The sequence below is a fragment of the Terrapene carolina genome, unplaced genomic scaffold, assembly GCF_002925995.2.
Source record: "Terrapene carolina triunguis isolate 2854851 unplaced genomic scaffold, T_m_triunguis-2.0 Scaffold629, whole genome shotgun sequence".
NCBI classification, from domain to species: Eukaryota; Metazoa; Chordata; order Testudines; family Emydidae; genus Terrapene; species Terrapene triunguis.
Window position 1 is genome coordinate 12564422 of NW_020664980.1, and position 26707 is coordinate 12591128.

Here is a 26707-nt window from a genome sequence, read left to right on the forward strand (position 1 = left end):
ATGTTTTATGAAATGAAGTCAGTTGAGACAGCTGAGCTATTCAGACTGTTGTCATTAATCACCTAGGATGTTGAATTTCTGGGGACTGCTGGCACAATCCTTGAGAATGCTTCAGTGTCTATTAAACTGACCTCTGACCAGGCCTACACACAGAGGTTAGGGGAAGGAAATGTTTATAATATCAGCATTTGCAGGTCATAAATTTAAAACAAAAATAAATTTCCCCAAAAAAACAACTGTGGGAGAAGTTGATCAAATCCTAAACAAGTTGAAAGCATGTGATTAGCAGACACAATATACAGCTAGTAACTTGGGCTGGAACCAGCAGGAATGTCTCGGTGACTTTCAGAGCTTTTAAATTCATATTGTTTGAAGAAAAAAAGCTGCTACCATGTGTTTTATTCTACACATGGAATTCCAGGATCTGACACACTAACCTCTGATCTGTCAGATGTGTTACATTGAAACCAGAGTTCATTCGAGGTTCCCACTTCCCACCCTGTCTCTCATGGGATCTGGGATTTAAACCAATCTCCCGCATCCTCCTTTCTTTCCAGAGGCTTATCCTCCCACTGGGGCTGCCAGAGGGTGGCTATGGGACTACAGAGACACTGGCACAGAAGTGTCATTCCTCGAGATGCCAGAAGCCCCTTCCCCAAAGGAGGCAGACCCATCTGCCCCTTTTCTGCTGCTGACAGAAGAGGTTAGCAACTGCAAATCTCGCAAAAAGTGTTAGCAGAAGAAGTTGAAGGGGAGTTGAAAGCCCCAGGGTGAGCTAGCTGGGACTTCAGAGGGGGAGGCTGCAGGGGACCGGGGGCTAGGCCAAGAGGCAGCAGGGGGTGGGCAGGGCCATCCTTGGTGGGGGACAACTCCCTCCGCCCCACCTCTGACCTTCCCCCGGCCCACCCCCATTCCACCTCTTCCCCCAGTGACCCCGCACTCACCGGCAGTGGCGGAAAGTGGAGCAACCCGGCCCCAGCCCGCTCCACTCCGCCAGGTCCCAGCCGTGGCGCTCCGCTTCCTGCCGCCGGAGAGTGCGGGGAGGTTGGGGAAAAGATCGCACCCCACACTCACCGGCGGCAGAGCAAGGCAGTCCCAGCCTGCTCCGCTTCCCTTGCCCCGGCCCCCACCAGTCGCTGGGGGGGGGGGGAGTTAAGGAAAGGTTCCCCCCCAAACCCCCTCTCCCCGAGTGACACGGCTGGGGCCGGGGCAAGGGAAGCGGAGCGGGCTGCTCCCGCCCCCACCCTAATACCCCAGGCCACTGTGGAGCCCCAAAAGTGCCCCCCACAGCTCCTGCCTCCCAGAGTCTGGGGCAGGGGGGACGCCTGGGGGGGCTGCGTAGGGCACCCAAATAGCTAGGGACGGCCCTGGGGGTGGGGGGCTGAGGGATGGAGCCACCTCCCCCCCAGGACCTACCTCTCTCCCTGGAGCTCTGCAGGGCGCTCCCGGGCAGGAAGAGCGCACAGCAGAGCAGCAGACAGGCGATCCCTGCTGGAGGATCCATTGCAGCTGAACCGCAGACCGAGCCCAACACTTGGAGCCAGCATTAAAGTTCCCCGCCGCTACCCAGCACAAACTGAGGGCAGCCCGGTGCCGCCCGGAACGCGGCGGGGACGCGTCAGCCCCGCTCCGGTCCCCTGGTGCATGCACCCAGCAGCAGCGGCGGCCGCTCTGTGAGCGCAGCGAAGCAGAGACACAAGGAGGCAGCTGGAGCGCAGCACGGGAGAACACAGGCGTGCGGGAGTGGAGTCAGGCTGATTGACAGAGGCGCTGCCACCCAGCGCAGCCCGGCTCCGTAGCAAGCCCTGGCAGCAGTCCCGGGGCTCCCCTCCCTCCTGGATCCAACTCTGGCTGCGGGACACTTCCCCACCCACCCCTTCGACAGCCACGTTTCTTTGCCCTTGACTCTTCGCTCGCAGCAGCTCACAGAGTAGTGAGCGCCCCGCTCCCTCCAGGTCCTAATGTGCTCAAGTTACTGTCCCAAGACGCCCAGCTCGGACCCTCAGTCTGCGCCAAGCTCTATAGGCGGCAGGTTATATGGGCTCGTGGTGCCGAGCACCAGGAATATTCAGGGCTGGGGGCTGTGCTCCACCAATATCTGGAGCTGGTTTTCTCGCCTGGAGCGGGCACCGGCCCCTGCCGCCATCCTCACCTCCCCGCCCCGGAGCATCCCCCCGCCCAGTAGAGTAGCTGGGGAGGAGCAGGGGGGAGAGCGGCTGCTCCCCTCTGAGCACATTTTCGAAAAGCTGCGCCTTTCCAGGCAGCCAGCACTGGGCTCTGGACTCAAAGTCCGGAGCCGGGTTTTGAGTGCAGCCGCCGGCTGGCTCTGGGCTCCACACCGCCCTGCCCCATCCCCAGCCTTGCTCTCTCTCGCTCCGGGGCCCCAGGCAGCGTCGGCTGGTTGCCTGGCTGCTCCCCCGGGGAGGAGGCTCTCCCCCCCCCCCCCCCCCCCCCCCCGCAGCTGCCCAGCTCCCTAAGGGAGGGGAAGGGGTGAGGAGCAGCGGCCCATGCAGAGCGAGGCAGCCGCGTGGCAGGGAAGGGGGCTCTGAAGCCCAGCTGGTGCCGGTGGAGAAGGAAGAAAAAGGGAAGGGGGGATATTTTTTTCTCCTGGTCTCTCTTCAGCAGAGGGGGCTGAGAGAGCGGCAGGACCAGGAGGCAAAGGAGCGACTTTGGGTTATTGCCCCCCCACACACACACCCCAGGGCTGTGAAACTGTGCTTAGTGCAGCTTGTGAAGGAAGGAGGGGTAAATGTGCTTTAAGGTGCCAGTTATGTCTCCTCAGTCTCACTGCTGACTAGCTGCAGCCCCAGTGCTCAGAATGAAGCAGTGTTCTCAGGGACTGTACAGACTCTAGACTAGTTTTCAGTTGCCTGCTAAATGCTTCAGTCATGCCACCTTTTCACTTCGCTATCTCCTGAATAGTGGTGACTGGGAATGGGGGGGGGGGAGTGTAGCAGATGCCAATTTGAGGTGAATAGTCTCTTGGCCAGATTCTACTGGGTTTATGGTGCTTTGTGCTATGGACTGGAGCAAAGTGGCTGGTGAATAACCAGGAATCTGGTTAATAATTGTTCTCTAAATTCAGCTTTCTTCTCTCTCTCTCTCTGTGAATTATCACTAATTCAAAATAGTAGTGAGCAAGTTGACTGGATAATGGTAATAGCATAATCTCTTGTTAACATTGTAAACCCTACTACCTGATTAGTAATTTGCTATGTCGGGTGGCACCTTTTTTATGTGTTCGCTCCCCCTGATGTTAGAACCTGGCTACGCCACTGGGGAGGGGGGCTTCCTAGACCTGAGCAGCTGGGGCTTGGGTGAATTTTGTGACACCCTGCCCCCACCCCCCCAGCCACCACCCTGCAGTCCCCACTCCTGCCCCATGCTGGGCAAGGGGCAACCCCATCCCCCATCCCCAGTGAGGCTATGGTGAGGGGCAGCAGCAGGGGAGGCCACATGTGATGTGAACACCCCCCCCCCCAATACCCACCATAGGGGAGGCAAGTGGGCTTTCTGGACTTGAGAGAGGCCCTAGAAGCATGTGCAGTGACCGTGGTGCAGAGTGAGTGTGCTGCAGGGGGAAGGGGGAAGAGGAAGGGTCCCTCCCCTGGAGCTTGCTGCTGCCAGTGTGGGGGTGGGAGGGAGTCCTCTCTGGCCCTAGCCCTGGGGCAGCCTGTCTGCACCCTAATTCCTTATCCCCAGCCCTGCCCCACCCCAGAGCCTGCGCCCCCAGCCCTGAGCCCCAGCCCTGAGCACTGTGAACCCCTCATTCCCAGCCCCACCCCAGAGCCCTCACCTGAGGGGAAAAACACGCAACATAAATTTGGTGATCAGTTTAGAGTATCATTGTGTTTAGCACAATACTTGATTATTTTACACCCTTTAAAGTATATAACTAGTCGTATACAGGTGTTACAAAGTGGGAATGTTCTTAATGTTTTCTCTGAATACTGTGTGGGTGCCTCAGTTTCCCCTATGCATTTCTTAAGAATCTAGACGGTGGGATAAGGGGTGTGATTGTTGTAGAGCCCTAGAGGGCCAGTGTGATGCTGTCTGCACAGAGAATGGCCGAAACCCTGTCTCCGGGCAACTGATGGCCTGGGCCGCTCTCCTGCAAGGTGCCAACTGAAGGTGTTGGAGAACAAAGAGATCAGGTTGCCTCCTAATGCCTGGAAAAGAGACAAAGGCCAGAGGAGGGAGTGTTAGTGCCTGTGCGGACTTCCGGGAAGCGCATGGTGTGGAAGGAGATACTGGGATGCTCTGGAACCACTCCTTCAAAGCCAGTCAGGACTCTGGGGGAGCCTCCTCTCTCTGAGCATACTGTCTCCAGGGCAAGAAGCTTACACCTTCCTGGGTCTGACCTCGGAGCATTCAGCATGCCCTTCCACATCGTGCACTTTCCGCAGTGAGTCCGCCCAGGCGGGGTCCTGGGGCAGCCAGAGGTCCCTGCACCCCAACTCTACAGTCAGACGTGACTCTCAGCCAGCCAGTAAAACAGAAGGTTTATTAGACGACAGGAACACAGTCTAAAACAGAGCTTGTAGGTACAGAAAACAGGACCCCCTCAGTCAGGTCCATCTTGGGGGGTGGGGAGCCCAGACCCAAGTTCTGGGCCTCTCCCCATTTCCCCAGCCAGCTCCAAACTGACACTCCCTTCTCTGGCCTTTGTGTCTCTTCCGGACAAGGAGGCCACCTGATCTCTTTGTCCCCAACACCTTCAGTTGGTACCTTGCAGGGGAAACTGAGGCACACACACAGTATTCAGCGAAAACATTAAGAACATTCCCACTTCGTCACAACAGGTGCAACAAAACATAATACTGTATATTGAAGCAGGAAAGTGCTGCTTCTGACTTTCCACTTTTAATTTACCCTTGTAATCTTGTGGTGTCGACGCGTTGTAGCTTCATTTTATCCCAGCAACAAATTCTTGATTTGTAGGACCACTAATAATCAACAATGGATTTTTCTGATAGTGATATTGTGCAATAAAGAGAAACTTAAATGCTTATGGCTTCCAATCTATGTTTACACTATTTAATAAAATATATATATCGGCTTACAGGGCGGGGGGAGGCACCATTTTGGGCACCACCAAAAATTATACAAACCTGCCACCTATGTATTTATGGAGTCCTGGCATTATGCTAGACCCTGTGCAGCAAGATGAGGGGCGCACACGCTCCTTTTCCCAATGGGTTTGTTACTCACGGATCTGAAGACGTGGACCAGATCCCTACACCGAGCACATTCGGGGGAAGTTGGGCCCACATCTCAATGTGGCGACTCAATCCGCTCTCGGGAAGAAGCCAAACTTGACCTCCCCTTCAGGGAAGTTTATCTTCTTTGGCTCTCAACTTCGCCGCACAAGTCAGCTCCCATCTCAATAAAATGCATCTCAAACACTTTATAAATTGAAGGACACATCTAATTTCTGGCCAAGTAGTCTGATTATCTGCTACAGCCGCTAGAAAGTCTCAGTATTACTAAATAAATCTAAACACTTATTTAAATACACTCCCCCCACACACACACATTTTTCTCCCCATTTGCAGTTTATCATCAACAAGTAGAGTTGTGCAAAATGTTTGCATCAGAGACAGAGCAACCCTGGTACTAATCCACGGATTTGCATGAAAAACAAGCAATTTTTTCAATGCAAAGCCAGGTGAAATTCAGGTGTTTTTACTTGAGTCTCAGATTCATTTGGAACTGCAAAGATCAGAACTGCAGAAAATAATGACATGGACTAATGCAAATCAAAATCACAGAGTTTCACCTGGATCTAATACATTTGGAGCAGACCATTTCTTGGGGAGCAGGCGGAGAATATTTAGATTGTAAATTATTTGGTGCAAGGACTGTCAGTACAGCATTTAGCACAATGGAGCCCTGATCTTGCAAGGAGTCTCTGGGTGCTACTGTAATGCAAATAACAATTAATAATTATTAACTGATTTTTATGTAAAGAAAATGTTACATTTTTGCCATAACAATTTTGCTACATGGATAGACACAGCCTTAGGGCCCAATGTTTACATGTGACTTTAGTGTAGCAGTTGAATAAATATAAACAGGGCCGGCTCTAGCATTTTTGCCGCCCCAAGCAGCAAAAAAAAAGCCGTGATCGGGATTGCGATCAGCGGAAGCTCTTCCGCCGCTTCATTCTACGGCGGCAATTCGGTAGCAGGTCCTTCGCTCCCAGAGGGAGTGACGGCCCCGCCGCCGAATTGCCGCCCAAGGGCCGGACGTGCCGCCCCCCTCTTCATTGGCCACCCCAGGCGCCTGCTTGCTAGGCTGGTGCCTGGAGCCGGCCCTGAATATAAAATGTTTACTTTCAGGATTATTTGCTATTTTCATCAGTTTACTGGCCAATTTTGCAGTAGTCTAGAAGGTGTGGGGGAATAGGCCTGTCTGGTCTCCCTTGCACCAATCAGAACATCGCAAAGAATCGTCATACAGGCCCATACAGGCCACAAGCCTGAACCAGACTAAGTGTCACGGCCTCCTGCCAGTCTCGGTCAAGGGTCATGACCAGAGGAGGGAGGGGGGCCAAGGAAGGAAAGAATAAAAAGCCCCAACAGCAGCACTAATGAAATATGTTCCTGGCTGTTGAAATATAATAACCGCTTGTGTGAAGCAATAAGTAATTCTAGCTAAATGCAGCTTCTCCTTTGGGTGCTTTGTAACCCCCCTCCCCCCCGTAATTCTAGCTAAATGCAAATTAGCCAATCATGTCTCTCTTTTGGGTGCTCTGTGACCCACCCACCCCCCGGCCCTACTGACATGCACCCTGCCGAGAATACACCCCAACTGGTGCCAAGTACTGCCCATATCGGAAACCACCAAGAAGCCCTCCACCCCAATATGCACCCAATTCTCGGAAAAATAATAGGGAAGATGCCGGAAAGGTGAGCAGACCCCTACTCTCTTATTTTTGTAAAGGACGTAAAACTTGTACTATGTTTGCGGTTTGTAGGAATAAAAGGAGCCTGCGAGCTCAGTTCGGGGGAGTAGTTTCTAACTGCTACCCTCAACGCGTTGGTATGTATTGCAATAAATGGGCCTCAGGCTTGAGTCTGTGAACTAAAATCAATGCGTGGGTGACTTTTTCCACAACAAAGGCTTTGCGTCTTTGTTGTCACTGGTTTGGGGTCTCACTCATAGTAGATTGAGTCATAGGTGTATTTGCATGTTTTACATCCCAAGGATTGTTTGCATCTGATGGTTTCCTGGAGCAAGTTTTCACGGGGGGGGGGGGGGGGGGGGGGGGGGGAATAAATTTTAAAAATCACATGGCAGAGCACCAGCTATCCCTGTTTATTGCTACTCTGCATGATTAAGGGCCCAATCCTGCAGCCTTTACATTACTAACCCCTTTGACTCCACCGGGCTTACACCCTGTGGGAAGGGTGTAGGACCAAGCCCCAAAGGTAGAAATATTGGAGTAGAACAAGACTGTAAAAAACATCTGATATTGGTCAGTGTAGGAGACAGGGTACAGGCGAAGATGAATCTCACTTCTGATCCAGTCTGGCAATGTTTACATCAGTGGCTCTCAAACTTTTGTATTGGTGACCCCTTTCACACAGCAAGCCCCTGTGTGCAACCCCTGCCCTTTTATACATTAAAAACACTTTAATATCTAACACTATTATAAATGATAGAAGTGAAGCAGGGTTTGGGGGTGGAGGCTGACAGCTCATAACCCCCCACGTAATAACCTTGCAACCCCCTTGGGGGTCATGACCCACAGTTTAAGAACTCCTGGTCTATATCCCTATGTTTCCCCCCCCCCCCCCTCTGCTTTTGGGTAGTCTGATCTTTAAAGCTGGTAAAAAGGGAAGGGGGTTTTGATAGATACCTGTAAGAGCAGAACCACTTATAAACTATACATATCAATCTTCTCTTTAGTGTTTTTCTTGGATGCCCTTTTCTTTGGGGGAAGCTTTTGCAATAGATTTCCCTGTTTGTTTGTTTTTTTTGTGAGCTAGTATTGAGCAGCTTCTCTTACTGAAAATCCTATATATGCTCATCAGTACAGCTCCATGGCTGGTAAAGCTCCGGCTTTATTTTTATTGGGCTTGTATTTTAAACGAATATGGCTCCTTTAGATTGCATGGATCCAGTCTTGCTCTGACTTAAATCAGTGGGTGTTCTGCCATTGACTTTGAGGGGAGCATGAACAGGCCATATGTTTATTACCAAAGGTCTCATGTGCATGTGCCTCAGAGAGAGAGAATACAGTAACAACAGATGCTGTGGAAATACAACACATGGACTGGCCAACAAGAGGGTTGTGTTAATTGAGATGGAATCTAATTGGAAGAGTTGGAGGTTAGCAAATCTGCTTAATATGGATAACAGCTGCCTTGAAGAGCGATGACATAAGCAAGGAAGAGAGTAAGATACCAATAAACCTTCCACAAGTTTCTCTATGGAGCAAATAAGTTTCACATGCAGCTGTTATTGTCTTACCACAGCCAAACAAGATCAAGGGAAATCCATTGGTTCCTGGTGCCTCCAGAACTGCTTTGCCTATAACCTTCTCAGTAACCCTCCCTTAGGAAAAGGGAGAATAGAAACAAATCGACAGTTGGTAAGACTGTCAGGTCTGGTCTACACTACAGAGTTCGGTTGATACAAGGCAGCTTATGTCAACCTAACTATGGAAGTGTCTACACTTAAATTTTGCTCCCACTGACGTAACTGCCCAGCTACACCAACTTAATAACTCCACCTCCTCCAGCAGCGTGGAGTCAAAGTCGATGTAGTTAGGGCAACGCAGTGTCAGCACAGACACTATGTTGCTTCTGTCAACTGTTACTGGCTTTCAGGAGCCTTCCCACAGTGCCTCATGCTGACAGTACAATTGATACAAGCGCTCCTGGTGAGGATGCACATCGCTGGCACAAGGAGCAAAGCGTCGACATGCACAAGCGATGTAATTACTGCAGCAGCTGTATGCCGGCAAAAGGTAGGTTGACTTAATTTTGTAGTGTAGACATGGCCTGAGTGTCAAGTGATGAGGCCAGAGTCTTAGCTGCTATAAATCATCATAGTTCCATTGAAGTTAATGGGTGAAATCTTGGTCCTGTTGTAGTCAATGGGAGTGGCCCCAGGCACGCCCAACATCAGAACCTCAATGACTGACACAAGCTGAAATGCAAGATGCTGTTGCACTTGTCCCATTAAGATGCTGTTCTAACACCACAATAGCAGGTAGCTCTGTCCAAACTGGTATGATATCCTCCACAATATGAAGCCTTGCAGCAAGAAGCACTTGACTGAGTAATCTAGTGTAGGAAGTCCAGATTTACCAGACCACCTACCACCAACAGCTCTGCTGTGTCTAATGAAGGTAGAGGCCACTTCCTTTGCTGCCAGGCTCCAGCATAAAACTTTAAAAAAAAATTATGACAGAATTGGCCAAATTCAGCTTGAGACTTGCACCCCTTGAGCTTTACCTCTACTTTAAATCTAGGCTTAATTTTTCATTAAATGAAATCCTTGTCTTTGTTCAGAAAAACTACCATCAATTTCAGTTGGAGTAAAGGCCCCAGTATTCAGCCTATTCAAGCTCACGCCTCTGGAGAGAGCCCTGGTAATACCAGTTTTTCATAGGAGTGGAAGGAGGTGGTCGGGATACCCTGACTATGCTCTGGTGACTGGTCTGAGGGGGCAGGGCACTATTTCTTTCTTGTAGCAAATTTTACTTAGCTCAGTAAAATGCAAGTGTCTTTAATTTATGGCACTAGCTGCTGCTTTGAAAGAATGTTTTTAAATATAAATATATTATAGAGCATTCTGCACTCTGTTCCTGAGAGTTCAAAGACCTTATTTGTTATAGAGGAGAAATCAGTTTCTTATGTTGTTGAAAGAAAGATTTCCGGGTGGGGGGTGGAGGGAGTCTTTCTGGCATTTTTTGCCAGAAGCTGGGAATGGGTGACAGGGGATGGATCACTTGATGATTATCTGTTCTGTTCATTCCCTCTGGGGCACCTGGCATTGGCCACTGTTAGAAGACAGGATACTGGGCTAGATGGACCTTTGGTGTAACCCATTATGGCCATTCTTATGTTCTATACCTTCTTCAAGGGGCATTAGTCCACCAGTTTTTAAGCAAAATTCCCTCCAATGAAATTCCTAGGGGGAGTTCTGCTTAAAATCTAATGGCATGACATGGTCCCTAGTTCTTACTCCAAAGATTCTCCTGTGAGGCTGGGGAGAAACTTTATTTCTGACCCTGTTATTGGTGACTTTAGTATTTTATGTGAAAGGACTATAGATCAGCTGCTTGTGGTTTTCATGCAGATCATGGTTTTCTGCTTTCGCTCCTAGCCATATGTATACATACCAGTTATGTGACATTATAAATCTTAATTAAAAGGAAGAAAAATTAAAGTTCTTTGCCAGTTCATTTCCTCCACGCTTGAAATTTCTAGGCCCTCTATTGTTTGAACCCTTTTTATCCCTGATACGTGGCAGTACTATACACCACCTAACACATGTATTTAAAACGTATTTTGCAGCACCGCATGCCAAAAAGCTAAAATGAAACAGCCCTGTCCTCCTCTCCCCTCCCACTAGTCTGAGTTCAATGACAAAAAGAAACATAACTTAAAGTGGGGCCTGATGCAGAAGTTAGTACATCAGTGTGAATGTTCAAGCTCTTTTTTTTTTTTTTTTTTTTTTTTTTTTTTTTTTTCCATTCTTTTCTAAGATAAGGGGACAGCAGGACTAACCATTTCCAGTGCCAGAGAAACATGTCACTGAGAAAGAGGTAACTAAAGAAACCCTCATAGAAGCAACAATAGCAGTGAAAACAACTGGCTAGAGGAGCAAAAGAAAATTACAATATTACAAAAAACCTAAATGGATGAAGGATGAAATTCACCAGTGGGAGCGGCAATCGGCCGGACCTGCAGAAGCGGCAGGTAAACAAACAGGCCCAGCCTGCCAGGGGCTTTCCCTACACAAGCGGAGTCCCAAGTTTGGGAAACACTGCTCTGGATGGATTTTCCCTTATTAGCAAAGATGTTTATGTAAGGATGGACCCCTTTTATGTAAGCATTTGATGGAGCCTCCTAACTCCAAGACCTAAGATTTAGTACATAACCTTCTCCCACTTCATCTGCCACAAATTCCTTTGCAGTGCAATCTTTTAGGGGGCAATAGGCCAAGCTGAGAAGTAGAGGAGTGAACAGATAACATGTCGCTAAGGGCATGTGCATTTGTGGAGCAGGTTAGGGGAACAATGGATTGTGGTTTCCTGATAAACAAGAGGAGGAAAGAGCCCATGATGTGCTCCTGGCAATAATACATCCCAATTCCTGTGGGGTCTCAGTTTGTATTCCACAACATGGAATACTGCAGCGTTAGTGGTAAACTTAACACTAGAAAAGTCCCCTTTGGTTGCAATTTTGGTGGCATTGGCTGAATCAGCTCTGCATAGCAGAACAGTCTTATGTTCGTGTAGCATAGATCATACGGATGTTTCTGTAAGACTTTACTTTCAGCATATCAAGGGCCAGACTGAGGCAGCACTTCCCTGGTGGTTTCAACATTTCTACAGAATTTAACAAGTTATTTGTTGTGCTTACATGGCTCCCATGGCTGTAGGATCTGAGCTCCTCACTCTGTAATGTACTTATCCAGCATTTCCCATGGGTGTTGTGGGAAGTACTACTATCTCCATTTCATAGTGGGGAGCTGTCAGTTAAGTGACTTGGCCAAGGTTACATAGGAAGTCTGTGACCGAGCATGGGCTTGAACCCAGGTCTCCCAAGTTTCAGGCTAGTGCGCCAACCACAGGCGCAGCCAGAGTTTTCCTAGGGAGGAGGCCTAGAGGTCTCCCTTCCCAGCCCTGCACCCAGCCCACACTTTCCCCCCTTCTGCTCCCCCCTGCCCAGTCCCGAGCTATCTAATGCTCCTTTCTGCACCCAGCCCCACGCTCTTGCACAGAAAGTTATGCTGAAGAGCACCATCACCACCAGGGGCCAGGTGGTTCTGGGAGCCCCAGACCCAATCCTCCACTTGCATCTCCACTTCCCCAGAAAGTACCCAAAGCCCAGATCCAATATTCCCACCCCTCTGGGAACTGGGGATTCATGGTGCCTCCTGCTCTGTCTCCCCCCAGAGGCTGTGGGTGCCTAGTGCCCATGGGCACTGGAAGGACTGTAAAGGTTAGGGGGCGGAGGACAAACAGGCGCATGGGGTCACAACTCCACCCAAATTTGGCCCAATAGCCCCTCTATCCTCACAAAGGGGTGGCCAGGCCAAGTTTCAAACTCCAGTCAGGGTCGGGGGGCACTAGCCCCCACCACTACCAAGCCCCTGGCACTAGCCCCTGGACATCCTTCCCCTCTAAAGTTTCTATCCACATGGTTAAAGACAGCCTTCCAAACATTAATCCATGTAATTCTGTCTTAATTGAATCCACAGAGCAAGAGAAACAATTAAACAGATCTTTAGCTGCGTGGTGCAAGCTGAGAGGCAGTGGAGTGGTATAAAGGTGGCATAAAGCTCACCCTGGCACTCCCCTGATCCTGCAGATGCTTAGTGCAAGTCAGTCTACATGTACTCACTTAGAACATCCATCTACTCTGGGATTATACAATTTCACTAAATTGTTGTCTCCCAGGCTTTCGTGCAACTTCCTACTTGTTCCCACTTGAATACAGCATAGGGAGTACAATCAATTCCTGATCGCCTACTCCAGAATTCTATACTTCACGCCGAGTTCCTACTTATGCCCTCCTTGTCTGTCAATGCCATGTCCAAAATTGCTTCCCCCTTTAGCTAATTTCTCTAATTTTTGAAACACTCTTTAAGAACTTTTTTCAAGTGGTCTATCTAACCGATATCCGAATAACTAAAATACACCGTGAGGATTGAGTCTTGTAACTCTTCATCTTTGGTATTTCATTCAGCCATTTAGTTCTGATCTAAGGGTCTAAAGTAAATGCTTAATCTTAATCCCCCTTTACATTTTCTCTCTCTATCATAATCCATGAATTTTCATTGTTACCACACCCTTCATTAGCCATCTCCATGTAACTGCTAGGATCATTGGGGGTTATTTTATATAAATAGTACAACCTCTCCACATTTTCACCTTGGTTCCTTCTGTGCTGATTTAGTGCCTCACTATTAACATTCTCATCATGTGATTTACCCAACATGTTCCCAGAATACCTGCCTTTCCTATACAAGTATTTGGGTGATCGTAGTTTTAGCTAATTAGTATTGGGGACATTTGATTTCCCTCCTGAAAAACTCTTGTTCGTTACTATCCAATCCCTTTCTAAATTTATACAATACCTATTTTGAGAGGAGGAAACAGAGTCAAAGGGCCAAATCCTTTCTTCCTTTTTCTTTTTTTTTTAAATGCAGCTTTAGTGCCAGATTTCAGTACCCAGGGCTGTTACTCCACTGCGTGGGCAGCAGCAGTACAAGTGTTCCCACACTATCCGCCGGCAGGCCTGTAGAGGAAGGATGATGCAGTGGTTACAGCACTATCCTGGAATCTGTGAAAGCCAAGCTCCATTCCCTGCTCTGCCACACCCGAAGGGTATGTAGACATCTGGGCTGCAGCCTGACCTATGTTACCTTCCACCTCACGGGGTCCCAGAGCCTGGGTGCTAGCCTGAGCCCGAACATCTATACTGCAATTAAACAGCCCTTTAGCCTAAGGCCTGCAAGGTTGGGTCAGCTGGCACAGGCCAGCCCCGAGTGTCTAGTTGCAGTATAGACATACACTAGGGGTATGTCTACACTATGAAATTAGGTCGAATTTAGAGAAGCCGGTTTTATAGAAATCGGTTTTATACAGTCGATTGTGTGTGTCCCCACATAAAATGCTCTAAGTGCATTAAGTCGGCGGACCGCGTCCACAGTACCGAGGCTAGCGTTGACTTTCGGAGCGTTGCACTGTGGATAGCTATACCACAGTTCCCGCAGTCTCCGCCGCCCATTGGAATTCTGGGTTGAAATCCCAATGCCTGATGATGCAAAAACAATGTCGCGGGGGGTTCTGGGTACATGTCGTCAGGCCCCTCCCCCTCCGTCAGAGCAACGGCAGACAACCGATTCGCGCCTTTTTACCTGGGTTACCTGTGCAGACAACATACCACGGCAAGCATGGAGCCCGCTCAGCTCAGCTCAGCGTCACCATATGTCATCTGGGTGCCAGCAGACGTGGTACTGCATTGCTACACAGCAGCAGCTCCTTGCCTTTTGGCAGTGGATGGTGTATTACAATTGATATCCGTCATCGTCATATTCCTCAGTGAGTTCAATCAGAGGCACCTGGGCAGACATGTTTTGTCTCCTGGAGACTCAGTCCTGCCGGCAGTCCTACTGAACCGTCTTGACGATGATGGCTAGCAGTCGTAGTACAGTATCTTCTGCCAAGCACCCAGAAGATGCCGATGGCTATCAGTCATGCTGCACCGTCTGCTGCCAGCTTAAGATGTAAAAAATAGATGGACCAGATTTGTTCTGTATTCATTTGCTTCCCCCTCCCCCCGTGAAATCAACAGCCTGCTAAACCCAGGGTTTTGAGTTCAATCTTTGGGGGGGCCATTCTGTGTGACAGTTGTTTGTGTTTCTCCCTGATGCACAGTCACCTTTGTTGATTTTAATTCCCTGTAAGCCATGTCATCACTCGCTCCTCCCTCCCTCCCTCCGTCAGACAATAGTTTCGCGCCTTTTTTCAGCCCAAACGCCATAGCATTGGGATCATGGAGCCCGCTCAGATCACCGCGGCAATTATGAACACTATGAACACCACGCGCATTGTCCTGGAGTATATGCAGAGCCAGAACATGCCAAAGCAAAACCAGGCGAGGAGGCGATTGCAGCGCGGCGATGAGAGTGATGAGAAATTGACATGGACATAGACCTCTCACAAAGTACAGGCCCCAGCAATATGCAAATCATGGTGTTACTGGGGCAGGTTCATGGTGTGGAATGCCGATTCTGGGCCTGGGAAACAAGCACAGACTGGTGGGACCGCATCATGTTGCAGGTGTGGGACGATTCCCAGTGGCTGCGAAACTTTCGCATGCGTAAGGGCACTTTCATGGAACTTTGTGATTTGCTTTCCCCTGCCCTGAAGCGCCAGAATACCAGGATGAGAGCAGCCCTCACAGTTGAGAAGCGAGTGGTGATAGCCCTGTGGAAGCTTGCAACGCCAGACAGCTACCGGTCAGTCGGGAATCAATTTGGAGTGGGCAAATCTACTGTGGGGGCTGCTGTGATCCAAGTAGCCAACGCAATCAAAGACCTGCTGATATCAAGGGTAGTGACTCTGGGAAACGTGCAGGTCATAGTGGATGGCTTTGCTGCAATGGGATTCCCAAACTGTGGTGGGGCGATAGATGGAACCCATATCCCCATCTTGTCACCGGAGCACCAAGCCACCGAGTACATAAACCGCAAGGGATACTTTTCAATGCTGCTGCAAGCCCTGGTGGATCACAAGGGACGTTTCACTAACATCAACGTGGGATGGCCGGGAAAGGTACATGATGCTCGTGTCTTCTGGAACTCTGGTCTGTTCAAAAGCTGGAGGAAGGGACTTTCTTCCCGGACCAGAAAATAATCATTGGGGATGTTGAAATGCCTATAGTTATCCTTGGGGACCCAGCCTACCCCTTAATGCCATGGCTCATGAAGCCGTACACAGGCAGCCTGGACAGTAGTCAGGACCTGTTCAACTATAGGCTAAGCAAGTGCCGAATGGTGGTGGAATGTGCATTTGGACGTTTAAAAGCGCGCTGGCGCAGTTTACTGACTCGGATAGACCTCAGCGAAGCCAATATTCCAATTGTTATTGCTGCTTGCTGTGCGCTCCACAATATCTGTGAGAGTAAGGGGGAGACATTTATGGCGGGGTGGGAGGTTGAGGCAAATCGCCTGGCCGCTGATTACACGCAGCCAGACACCAGGGCGGTTAGAAGAGTACAGCAGGGTGCAGTGCGCATCAGAGAAGCTTTGAAAAGCAGTTTTGTGACTGGCCAGGCTACAGTGTGAAACTTCTGTTTGTTTCTCCTTGATGAACCCTCCCCCCCCCCCTCCTGGTTCACTCTACTTCCCTGTAAACTAACCACCCTCTCCTCCCCCCTTCGAGCACCGCTTGCAGAGGCAATAAAGTCATTGTTACTTCACATTCATGCATTCTTTATTAATTCATCACACAACTAGGGGGATAACTGCCAAGGTAGCCCGGGAGGGGTGGGGGAGGAGGGAAGCGCCGGGTGGGGTGGGGGAGGAGGGAAGGACAAGGACACACTGCAGTTTAAAACTTTAAAACTTTAACTCTTATTGAAGGCCAGCCTTCTGATGCTTGGGCAATCATCTGGGGTGGAGTGGCTGGGTGGCCAGAGGCCCCCCCACTGCATTCTTGGGCGTCTGGGTGAGGAGGCTATGGAACTTGGGGAGGAGGGCTGTTGGTTACACAGGGGCTGTAGCGGCGGTCTCTGCTCCTGCTGCCTTTCCTGCAGCTCAACCATATGCTGGAGCATATCAGTTTGATGCTCCAGCAGCCGGAGCATCGACTCTTGCCTTCTGTCAGCAAGCTGACGCCACCTATCCTCTTCAGCCCGCCACTTGCTCTCTTCAGCCCGCGATTCAGCCTGCCACCTCTCCTCTCGTTCATATTGTGCTTTTTTGCACTCTGACATTGACTGCCTCCACGCATTTTGCTGTGCTTCGTCAGCGTGGGAGGACATCTGGAGCTCCGAGAACATATCATCCCGAGTCCGCCATTTTCTCCTTCTAATCTTCACTAGCCTCTGTGAAGGAGAAACATTTGCAGCTGGTGGAGGAGAAGGGAGAGGTGGTTAAAAAAAAGACATTTTAGAGAACAATGGGTACACTCTTTCACGTTAAATTTTGCTGTTCACATTACACAGCACATGTGCTTTCGTTACAAGGTCGCATTTTTCCTCTTATATTGAGGGCCTGCCAGTTTGGTGTGAGAGATCACTCACGCAGTGCCAGGCAACAGATTTCGGCTTGCAGGCAACCATGGTAAGCCACAGTCTTTTGGCTTTTTTAACCTTCTTAACATGTGGGAATGGTTTCAAACAGTAGCGCCCTCATTTCCCATACCAAGCACCCGTTGGGTTGGCCATTTAAAATGGGTTTGCAATGTAAAAGGAGGGGCTGCGGTTTCCGGGTTATCATGCAGCACAAACCCGACTATCCCCCCCCACACACCCCCAATTCTCTGGGATGATCCCTTCCCCCCCCCCCCCCCGCCGCGTGGCTAACAGCGGGGAACATTTCTGTTCAGCCGAGCAGGAACGGGCACCTCTGAATGTCCCCTTAATAAAATCACCCCATTTCAACCAGGTGACCGTGAATGATATCACTCTCCAGAGGATAACAAAGGGAGATAAGGAATGGATGTTGTCTGCATGCCAGCAAACACCGGGACCATAGGCTGCCATGCTTTGTTATGCAGTGATTCCAGACTACGTGCTACTGGCCTGGCGTGATAAAGTGTCCTACCATGGCGGACGGGATAAGGCAGCCCTCCCCAGAAACTTTTTGCAAAGGCTTTGGGAGTACATGAAGGAGAGCTTTCTGGAGATGTCCCTGGAGGATTTCCGCTCCATCCCCATACACGTTAACAGACTTTTCCAGTAGCTGTACTGGCCGCAATTGCCAGGGCAAATTAATCATTAAACACGCTTGCTTTTAAACCATGTGTAATATTTGCAAAGGTACACTCACCAGAGGTCCCTTGTGTGCCCTCAGGGTCTGGGAGCACGCCTTGGGTGAGTTCGGGGGTTACTGGTTCCGGGTCCAGGGTGATAAACATATCCTGACTGTTGGGGAAACCGGTTTCTCCGCTTCCTTGCTGTGAGCTATCTTCATTGTCTTCATCATCATCTTCCTCGTACCTCGAACCCGCTTCCCTGTTGCGTGATTCTCCATTGATGGAGTCAAAGCACACGGTTGGGGTAGTGGTGGCTGCACCCCCTGGCATGGCATGCAGCTCCACATAGAAGCGGCATGTTTGCGGCTCTGCCCCAGACCTTCCGTTTGCCTCTCTGGCTTTGCGGTAGGCTTGCCTTAGCTCCTTAATTTTCACGCAGCACTGCTGTGCGTCCCTGTTATGGCCTCTGTCCTTCATGGCCTTTGAGACTTTTTCTAATATTTTGCCATTTCAAAATGCAAAACTGCTACGGAGTTCAGCTAGCACTGATTCATCTCCCCATATGGCGAGCAGATCCCGTACCTCCCGTTCGGTCCATGCTGGAGCTCTTTTGCGATCCTGGGACTCCATCATGGTTACCTGTGCTGATGAGCTCTGTGTGGTCACCTGTGCTCTCCACGCTGGGCAAACAGGAAATGAAATTCAAAAGTTCGCGGGGCTTTTCCTGTCTACCTGGTCAGTGCATCTGAGTTGAGAGTGCTGTCCAGAGCGGTCACAATGAAGCACTGTGGGATAGCTCCCGGAGGCCAATAACGTCGAATTCCGTCCACACTACCCCAAATCTGACCCGCAAAGGCCGATTTTAGCGCTAATCCCCTCATCGGAGGTGGAGTAAAGAAACCGGTTTAAAGGGCCCTTTAAGTCGAAAAAAAGGGCTTCGTCATGTGGACGTGTCCAGGCTTAATTCGATTTAACGCTGCTAAATTCGACCTAAACTCGTAGTGTAGACCAGGCCTAAGTGACTTGCACAAGGTTATGTCTACACTGGAGCTGGAAGGTGTAATTTCCAGCTTGCATAGACATACCCACACCAGCAGATTGTGCTAGTGCACTAAAAATAGCAATGTAGTCACAGAGGGATAGACTAGCTGCAATGCCATCAGAGACCTTTCATTTGTAAATGTCCTGTTTTGCAGCCCCATGTCTGATAGTCTTTTCATAAATATATTTTTTCCTCTACAAATAAATCCCCCTTTTTAAAAAAGCATTTTTGAGATTCTCCAGCTGCAGAATATCTTTCTGTAGTACAGGGGTGCCTCCAAGCTGCAGTGGAGATAGGGAACTCATTGTGTTATACACTGTATAAACACATAGCAGAACAGCCCCTGCTGCAAAGGGTTTACAGTCTAAATAGGCTAGACAGACAAAGGAGGGAAGGGAAAACAGGCACAGAAGGGTAAAGTAACTTGCCACGGTGGTAGAGGAGGGAATAGATTGACTTCCAGTCCAATGCCCTACCCACGGCTCATATTTTAAGTCATCCTGCAATTCTGAACAATTTTTTTAAACATACTTTTTTGAGCTTTTTGTTCTTTATATTTACAGACAATGAGGCGAATAACTTTTCGTTTCCCCTAGCAATGAGACAAGCTCTTTCCCTTCTCCTCTTCTCACCACCTTATATTGCCAGCTCAAAGGATGCAGGTGCACTTGCAACTTAGAAATTGAAGCTACATGTTTTATTTATTTATTTTTTTAAATCATGCCTTTTGGGCTAGTAAGAGCCTTAACACTGAAAGGGAGAAAACTGTAACTAATTGTATCTTCAGAGAGGAGTTTAAGCCTTAAGCAGAAGCAGAGATATTGAGTTCATTTGATGGTACCCGCACTTGACTCAGAGATAAGTCCTTACAAATTAGGTTAAGGAAAATATACTGCCAACCAGAAGCTCATATTTGAAGTGGTTTTTCTTCGGTCGTGGAGGTGACACTGTTTCTGTAGCTCGCTGTTAAAGTACTGTAGGTGACAGGAAAGGAGAAGGTACAAGAGAGTATCTGAGCCAAATAAATTCTGGGAGTTCATGAAGTCTGACTCAGTGAGAGAGTCACCTGCTCTGGGAGAAGTTCAGCATACCGCAGGAGCACAATGGTTGCAAACAGAAATGTTTATTGATGACTGGGGGGGGGGGGGCAAAGTCAATGGGGAGGTGGAAAATTGATGGATATGTGCCTTACTCATCTCCCTCTTTTTCCTCCTCTCACAAGAGCAGGCATTAGCTTTGCTTAAACCCATTGCTATCACTACTGCCCATGTAGCAAATTAAATTTCCTTTAGCTCCAGTCTCTGCATCTGTGCGTGCAGGGGGTAACATCTGGGGAGTCTGAAATTGCCTTAGCTCCTACTTGGCCCTTCACTGGTTGGGATAGAGGAGTGTGGGGAAGGGAACTTTTCAATAAAACATATACTAGGGTAAGCAACGTGCATCACTGGCATTAGGAAATTAAGGAAACTCAGTTCTTTGGGAACACTACAGAGTGGACCTAGGGTCATTTCCATTCTCCTCTGTAGGGCAGAATTTAGGGCCCAACCCTTCATTCCTGGTATACCCAGCACCCCAACTGATTGCAGTGGGAGATTGGTGTCCTTAAAGTGCGGGGTAGGGTGACTGTGAACCTAGTGCTAAATGTCAGTAATGGGAACAGCTTGCCAAATCTTTAGTAAAAGATGGGTCGTTATTGAAGGGCATGTAGTAAAACAATATTGGCTGCTCCTCAGTGCAGTCTATAAATGATGCATTAGGGTCTCATCTGTAATATGAATAGCCCTTACTTGAGCAGGCACATTGTATGTTTTCCTTATAAAGTAATAAAACTTGATTCATAAAAAAAAAAAAAAAAAGAGAGAGAACCATTGTGGTTCAAGGGAGATTGCTGTTGAACTGCTACTTCCAGTCTGGTGGAAATAGTAAGGCAAGTGGATATAAATTGAAGTGAAGGAAACAAATTCAGAAGGCATAATAAAACAATTTACACCTGGAAACAAAGCTGTGGAAAAGCCTGCATTTTCCAGCAAATATAGATCATGCATTAAGCATTCCAGTGTCCCTGGGGCACAAAGAGAAATATGAATGTTTCCAATTACCTTTTCTCATTTCCACAAATGTAATAAAATCACTTTCATGCAAATATTTAACTTTCAGCAATTCTATGGCTGATTTCTGCTGCAATTTTAACCAACAGTGACAAGTAGATCACAGGGTTCATTTTGTGACCTGAAAGCTGGCTATCTGGTTCTTTGCATTGATTGCAGAATGTCAGAAAGATTTGATTGTTCCTCCCTTTTATTGTGGTGTAAATCAGGAGTAACCCCAGTATACTCAGTGCAGTGTCCCCGGTGTGAAATGAGTGTTGATAATATCAGAATCAGACTCAATGTCTACACACTAGATTAAGTTTACAAGAATGTTTTCCCATTATTTTAGCTTTCTGTACTTAATGTTTGATCCTCTAATATGGAACTACTGAAAGTTATTCAAGGGCATTTCATAGTCAGACAGAAAAGAAATCCTATAATGCAGAAAGCAAAGTAAGCAGTGAAAAATGTGAAATCTACCTACTGAAATGTCATGTCCTAGCTGTTTACTTCCCTGGATGTTGTGAATAAATTTTTGGTATTGTGCTGTTTGAAGTTCAAAGTACTTAAACTGAGATATAGGGTTTTATTGATGAGTTTTCACTTCCATAGAAATGATGTGATGTTACATAAAAGATGGCATCTCGGTGATCAACCAAACCTAAGCAGATTTAAAACAAATAAAAGGAAGTATTTTTTCATACAACGCACAGTCAACCTGTGGAACTCCTTGCCAGAGGATGTTGTGAAGGCGAAGACTATAACAGGTTCAAAAAAGAACTAGATAAGTTCATGGAGGATAGGTCCATCCATTAGCCAGGATGGACAGGGACGGTGTCCCTAGCCTCTGTTTGACAGAAGCTGGGAATGGGCAAGAGGGGATGGATCACTTGGTGATTACCTGTTCTGTTCATTCCCTCTCTGACACCTGGCATTGGCCACTGTCGGAAGATAGGATACTGGGCTAGATGGACCTTTGGTCTGACCCAGTATGGCCGTTCTTATGTGTTTCACATTTTCAAACAAATGTTTCCACTGGTAATAACTTATGGGGTCTGTCTTCCTTTGGTGGCAGCTTATGAGAACTATAGAATCTGTGAGGGAGGATGGTCTAGGCATCTTGTCTGTGTCAGTCAGAAATTCTCTCTTTGGCATAAGAATAGCTTCTTATCCTCAGTCTATGTTCATGTGTGCAAGGAATATTTCATTCTCCAATGCAGATTTGAAGACAGAGCAGTGAACCCTGGGGGACCTTCTGCGGCTCCCAGCTCCGGATAAGAGGGATATTTTGATTGAGTGGATAGAGAAATCAGTCACAAGAAATAGCTAAGCCTTATTCCCTGATTATTTGATGTTAGCATTCCTATTTGGAAAAGGCTTATTGAGATGGTTACATGCATTTCTTCCAGAGTGGCGCATGAGTTCACAGATGTTCAAACTCATCTAGCCCAACAGAAAATGTTAGTTCTTAACAGAGAGCAGTTGTGCCAGTTAGCACTGTGACAAAGTTCCTCCTCTATCTTGGTGGGTCCTGCGCTTATTGGCGGATTTTCTTGCCTCAGAGATTCACCATGTGGGTTGGGGAACAGCCCAGAGACCTTCCCCTCTGGGAGAACCCACAGTCCAGGTCAATTGGGAGGTTTGGGGGGAACCCAGGCCCGCCCTCTACTCCGGGTTCCAGCTCAGGGCCCTGTGGACTGCAGCTGTCTATAGTGCCTCCTGTAACAGCTGCATGACAGCTACAACTCCCTGGGCTACTTCCCTATGGCCTCCTCCAAACACCTTCCTTATTCTCACCACAGGACCTTCCTCCTGGTGTCTGATAACGCTTGTGCTCCTCAGTCCTTCAGCAGCACACCCTCTCCCTCTCGACTCCTTGCGCCTCTTGCTCCCAGCTCCTCACACTCCCACCACAAACTGAAGTGAGCTCCTTTTAAAACCCAGGTGCCCTGATTAGCCTGCCTGCCTTAACTGGTTCTAGCAGGTTCCTGATTACTGTAGTGCAGCCCCTGCTTTGGTCACTCAGGGAACAGAAAACTACTCATCCAGTGACCAGTATATTTGCCCTCAACCAGACTCCTGTACCCCACTGGTCTGGGTCTGTCACAGCATGTATCTGCTAGATACCTTACAGTTTTATTAAATTACATAAAATACTTATCTTTAGGTGAAGGGCTCAAAGAGTAACAAATTCTAAACCACCTCCCCATTTTGAATTTTGGGCAAGATTAGGCTCTGGTGAATTGTTAATGATCATTGTGTACATTGGGGTTTTATCTTCTGGTTGGAAAGGCCTAAGGTGCCCACTGAGTCACATAATATCCTCTTGTTCAGAAGAGCTAGCAGAATCCCACGGTTACCAGGACTCAGTGAGAGCCAGGGGAAAGAAATGAAAGGGCAACCCCCTCCCTCTACCCCATCACAGGTCTATAGTAATCATTTCCCGAGTGCTTAGTCATGAGTTGATATATCAGAGTCTAATTCCTAGTGAAAAAGGCATCCACATTACAAAACCAAATTCCCACTGGCATCTTGTTTCTGGTATCAGTAAGAGACCAAGGACTGAACTGGCATTGACTCTGATACTGAACAAAGCATTTCACACCTGGTCAGACTTAAGACAGTATAAAGGGGCAGTGCACTAATTGGGCTGCATTGGTTCAGTGGGGACTCCAGCCTTCAAGCCCCTTCTATAAACATTAAATTCACTACCAAAGTTACACTTTTTTTAATCCAAACCTGTACTGCTACTACTACACAAGTTTGTAATCCACCGGGGGACTTCACAACATATACACATCTGCATAATCCTCCTGAAGTTGCATAACTCTCCATCTGTCCTCATAAGAGGGATTTCATTCTTTGCCTGGAAGGATTTACAACAAGTATCTGTTCTGTAATATACATGCACCGATGTAAGTGATATAGAGGGGAGGACGGGAGGATTCTTAAAGTTAGTGGTTGTCTAGTCTCTGTGCCTCCTTTTCCACCCCTACTTCACCCTGACTTTACACACACACACACACACACACACACACACACACACGGGAACTGAAACCAATACTTCAGGCTTCAAAAGTGAGCTCAGTTTAATGCTTTACCAAGGACCATGTCTACACTGGGAAATGACACTGTATTAGAACATATGTTAAACACATGCCATAGTTAACATGTCAGGAGGCTGTTAACCCTAGGGTTATTTGCAACTGGCTGACATGATGTTAAGCATGGTAGTCCTTATGTACTAGTGCTAAATTATGTTAACTAACATGATATACACATGTTCTAATACAGACAAACACAAGCACTAAAGCATTTTAAAATAAATTAATAGCAAATATTTTTTAAAGCTTATCAATTTTATTTTTATTCACAGGAATCTTCTACATCATCCAGGTCAATATCAACTAACAGATTCCCTTTCTTGGCCAATGAGCCACAGTACAGGATCCACCAGGTGGACAGTCCCAGAATACTGATATAAGCAGGTCATTTCTTATCTGCCAATGTAATGCATAAATATCAGTGGATCAACTGGAAATCCAGCTGTAGAGCAAGTTATACACAACAACTCTGTCTTCAAGGACAGAAAAAATTCTTCTTCAAAGATCTCAGATCCCATCTCTTGGGCCCCAGTTCTTCTTTATATTTTAACCATGGATCTTTTATCCACCAGTATTCACGTGAGTTACGTTTTCTATCACAAACTGATTATATTTTAGAGATCATAATTCAAGTAGTCCCCACTCCAAAAAGAACAAGAGAAAAAAAACATAGTTAGCACAACAAATGTTTTTTGGTGCACTTAAGAAGCCTAAACTATTTTTGTCCTCTGAAGGGCATGGTACCATAATTACTAGCAGCCCATATCCCACAAGGGGGAAAAATAGAGCAGCCCATGATCCTTACAGCCTGGATCAAGCAAAGCATTTCTAAATCCTTGTCCTTTTCAAAGGCTGCTAAAACAACGCAGCAATTCATTCCTATCCATAAGTGTATGGTACTGGAAAGTTCCTAATGTTGGCTTCTATTTGTGCCTCACTTACGGTGTCCCACACTGCCTCATCTTTTCTAATGCAACTTTAACATAGACATTGGTGTGACAGCACAGACATGTCAATCACACGCTGCTGCTGGCGCTCTCCCATTCTGCAGGTGGGGAGTTAAAAGCATTAGGGGAACGGGGAGGAAGGGAAATGGGTGTTTGAGAAGAGGGTGCAAATCATATGAAAATGAGAGGCCTTGACAATTCTGCTCTCAAACTCGAGAGGATTGAAATGCAAACTGAGCAGCTGGTGACCACTCTTACTACGCAACATCCTAATCCTGTTCTTCTGACCTTAAGTAGGGGGAGGTTCAATTCAAATACCCCTCAAACTTTGAGGCAATTCAAGAGCTAGATCTGAATTTTGCAGCTCAGCCCCATCTCACTTTGACATCATTAACAGAGTATCAGTACAAAAGTGGAAGAAAACGTCTAATTGGAGAGGAGCGTTAACTAATAGCTGTGAAAAACAGGCAGCTTTGGTTTGCAGTGGTTTGAGTGAATTCCTTTTTTACTTTTCCCTGCAATCCACATATTACCATAATACCTGGTGGCTTCAAACAAGCTCAGGCTCCCATTGTGCTAGGCCCTGTACAGGCACATGGTAAATGGACAGCCTTGAAGAGCTCATGTTGTAAATAGGACAGACAGACAAAAGGTGGGAGGAGAAAGAGGCACCGAAAGATGCTGTGACTTGCCCAAGAGCTCTATGGCAGAGCAAAGTATAGAACTCAAGTCTCCTGCCTCATAGTCTATTGCCCTATCCACAAGAATATGCGATTTCATATCTCTCCCTCAAAATATTGTTCAAACCACTGCAAAACAGCCAGATTTTGCCTGGTTGTATGTCGAAGCCACTGAATTTCACATGGCTGTCTGTCCAAAACCTTAGATCAGCCCAGGCTCCTGAACCTGACCTGGGTTTTGAGTTTGTAACAAGACCTCAAACCACGCAGGCTTGTTGTGAAAGTTAAAATAACCCACACATCTAGCTATTTACCCATTTCAGAGCTCAGCATGTTGGCCACCCCTCAGCACTTCACTAACCTGTTGAGTGATATGAGGGAACCAATCTTTACAATCTTCTTCTGAGAAAACTTTTTTTTTGCCTAGCAGTGATTAATGCTTTGATACTCTGTCATGAGAGTTAATATCTAAACTAGGAGATTATTATTGTAACCAATCTGTGGCCACCTAGGCACTTCACAGGTGTCACTCCACTGCATGCTGCATGACTACTTGGAAATTCACAACAGTGGAGACAGAACCCAGATTTTTTTACTCCAAAAGCACAGGCCCCTAACGCTTGAATGAGAGGAGGAGCTCCTTCATGCACGCTTAAGCAGTTTAATTTCATCCATTAGAAAATAGGTGTACACTCTGGGGGTCACTTCCCAGAGGCAGCGTCATCTGCCACTGAGCATATCCACAGGTTGCAGATAGTGTAACGCCATTCAAATATGAAGAGTAGCTGCAACAGAAGCACGGAAACCATTCAAATAAGCAGTCACGGACAATCTGATGTCAGTCCCAACAGTGTGTGGTGGACAGCAGGTGGAGCTGCTGTCCCTCTAAAATGCCACAGATGTCCAGAGACGGTACCGGACATGGTGAATGTAGGCCACCATTAAATAAGACTCCAGCCAATTACAACCAATAAGGGAACATCGTTGTCTTTCAACAAGTAACTCTAGAAAGGTGGAGGAACCATGAGGGGTCAATGGCATTTGCTAGGAGAAGAAGCCCCAAACTTAAACCTGCACCCAAGTTTGTTGCCCTATTTGTTGCAATTTCTGCACCAGTATGGGACATGGCTTGTGTGGACTAGATAGTATGACTGAAATTGCACATGCCTTCCC

General features: G+C 47.7%; 1 protein-coding gene across 2 annotated transcripts in view; it reads right to left on the reverse strand.

The window, feature by feature from the left end:
• Positions 1-2099, reverse strand: part of ADAMTS2 (ADAM metallopeptidase with thrombospondin type 1 motif 2) — a 263392-nt gene extending 261293 nt beyond the window's left edge. For both annotated transcript variants that reach the window (XM_026659415.2, XM_026659414.2), the window contains exon 1: positions 1417-2099. In XM_026659415.2, the coding sequence (XP_026515200.1) occupies positions 1417-1504 (88 nt within the window). In that variant the 5' untranslated portion in view covers positions 1505-2099. The remainder of the gene's footprint in view (positions 1-1416) is intronic.
• Positions 2100-26707: the final 24608 nt, after the last annotated feature.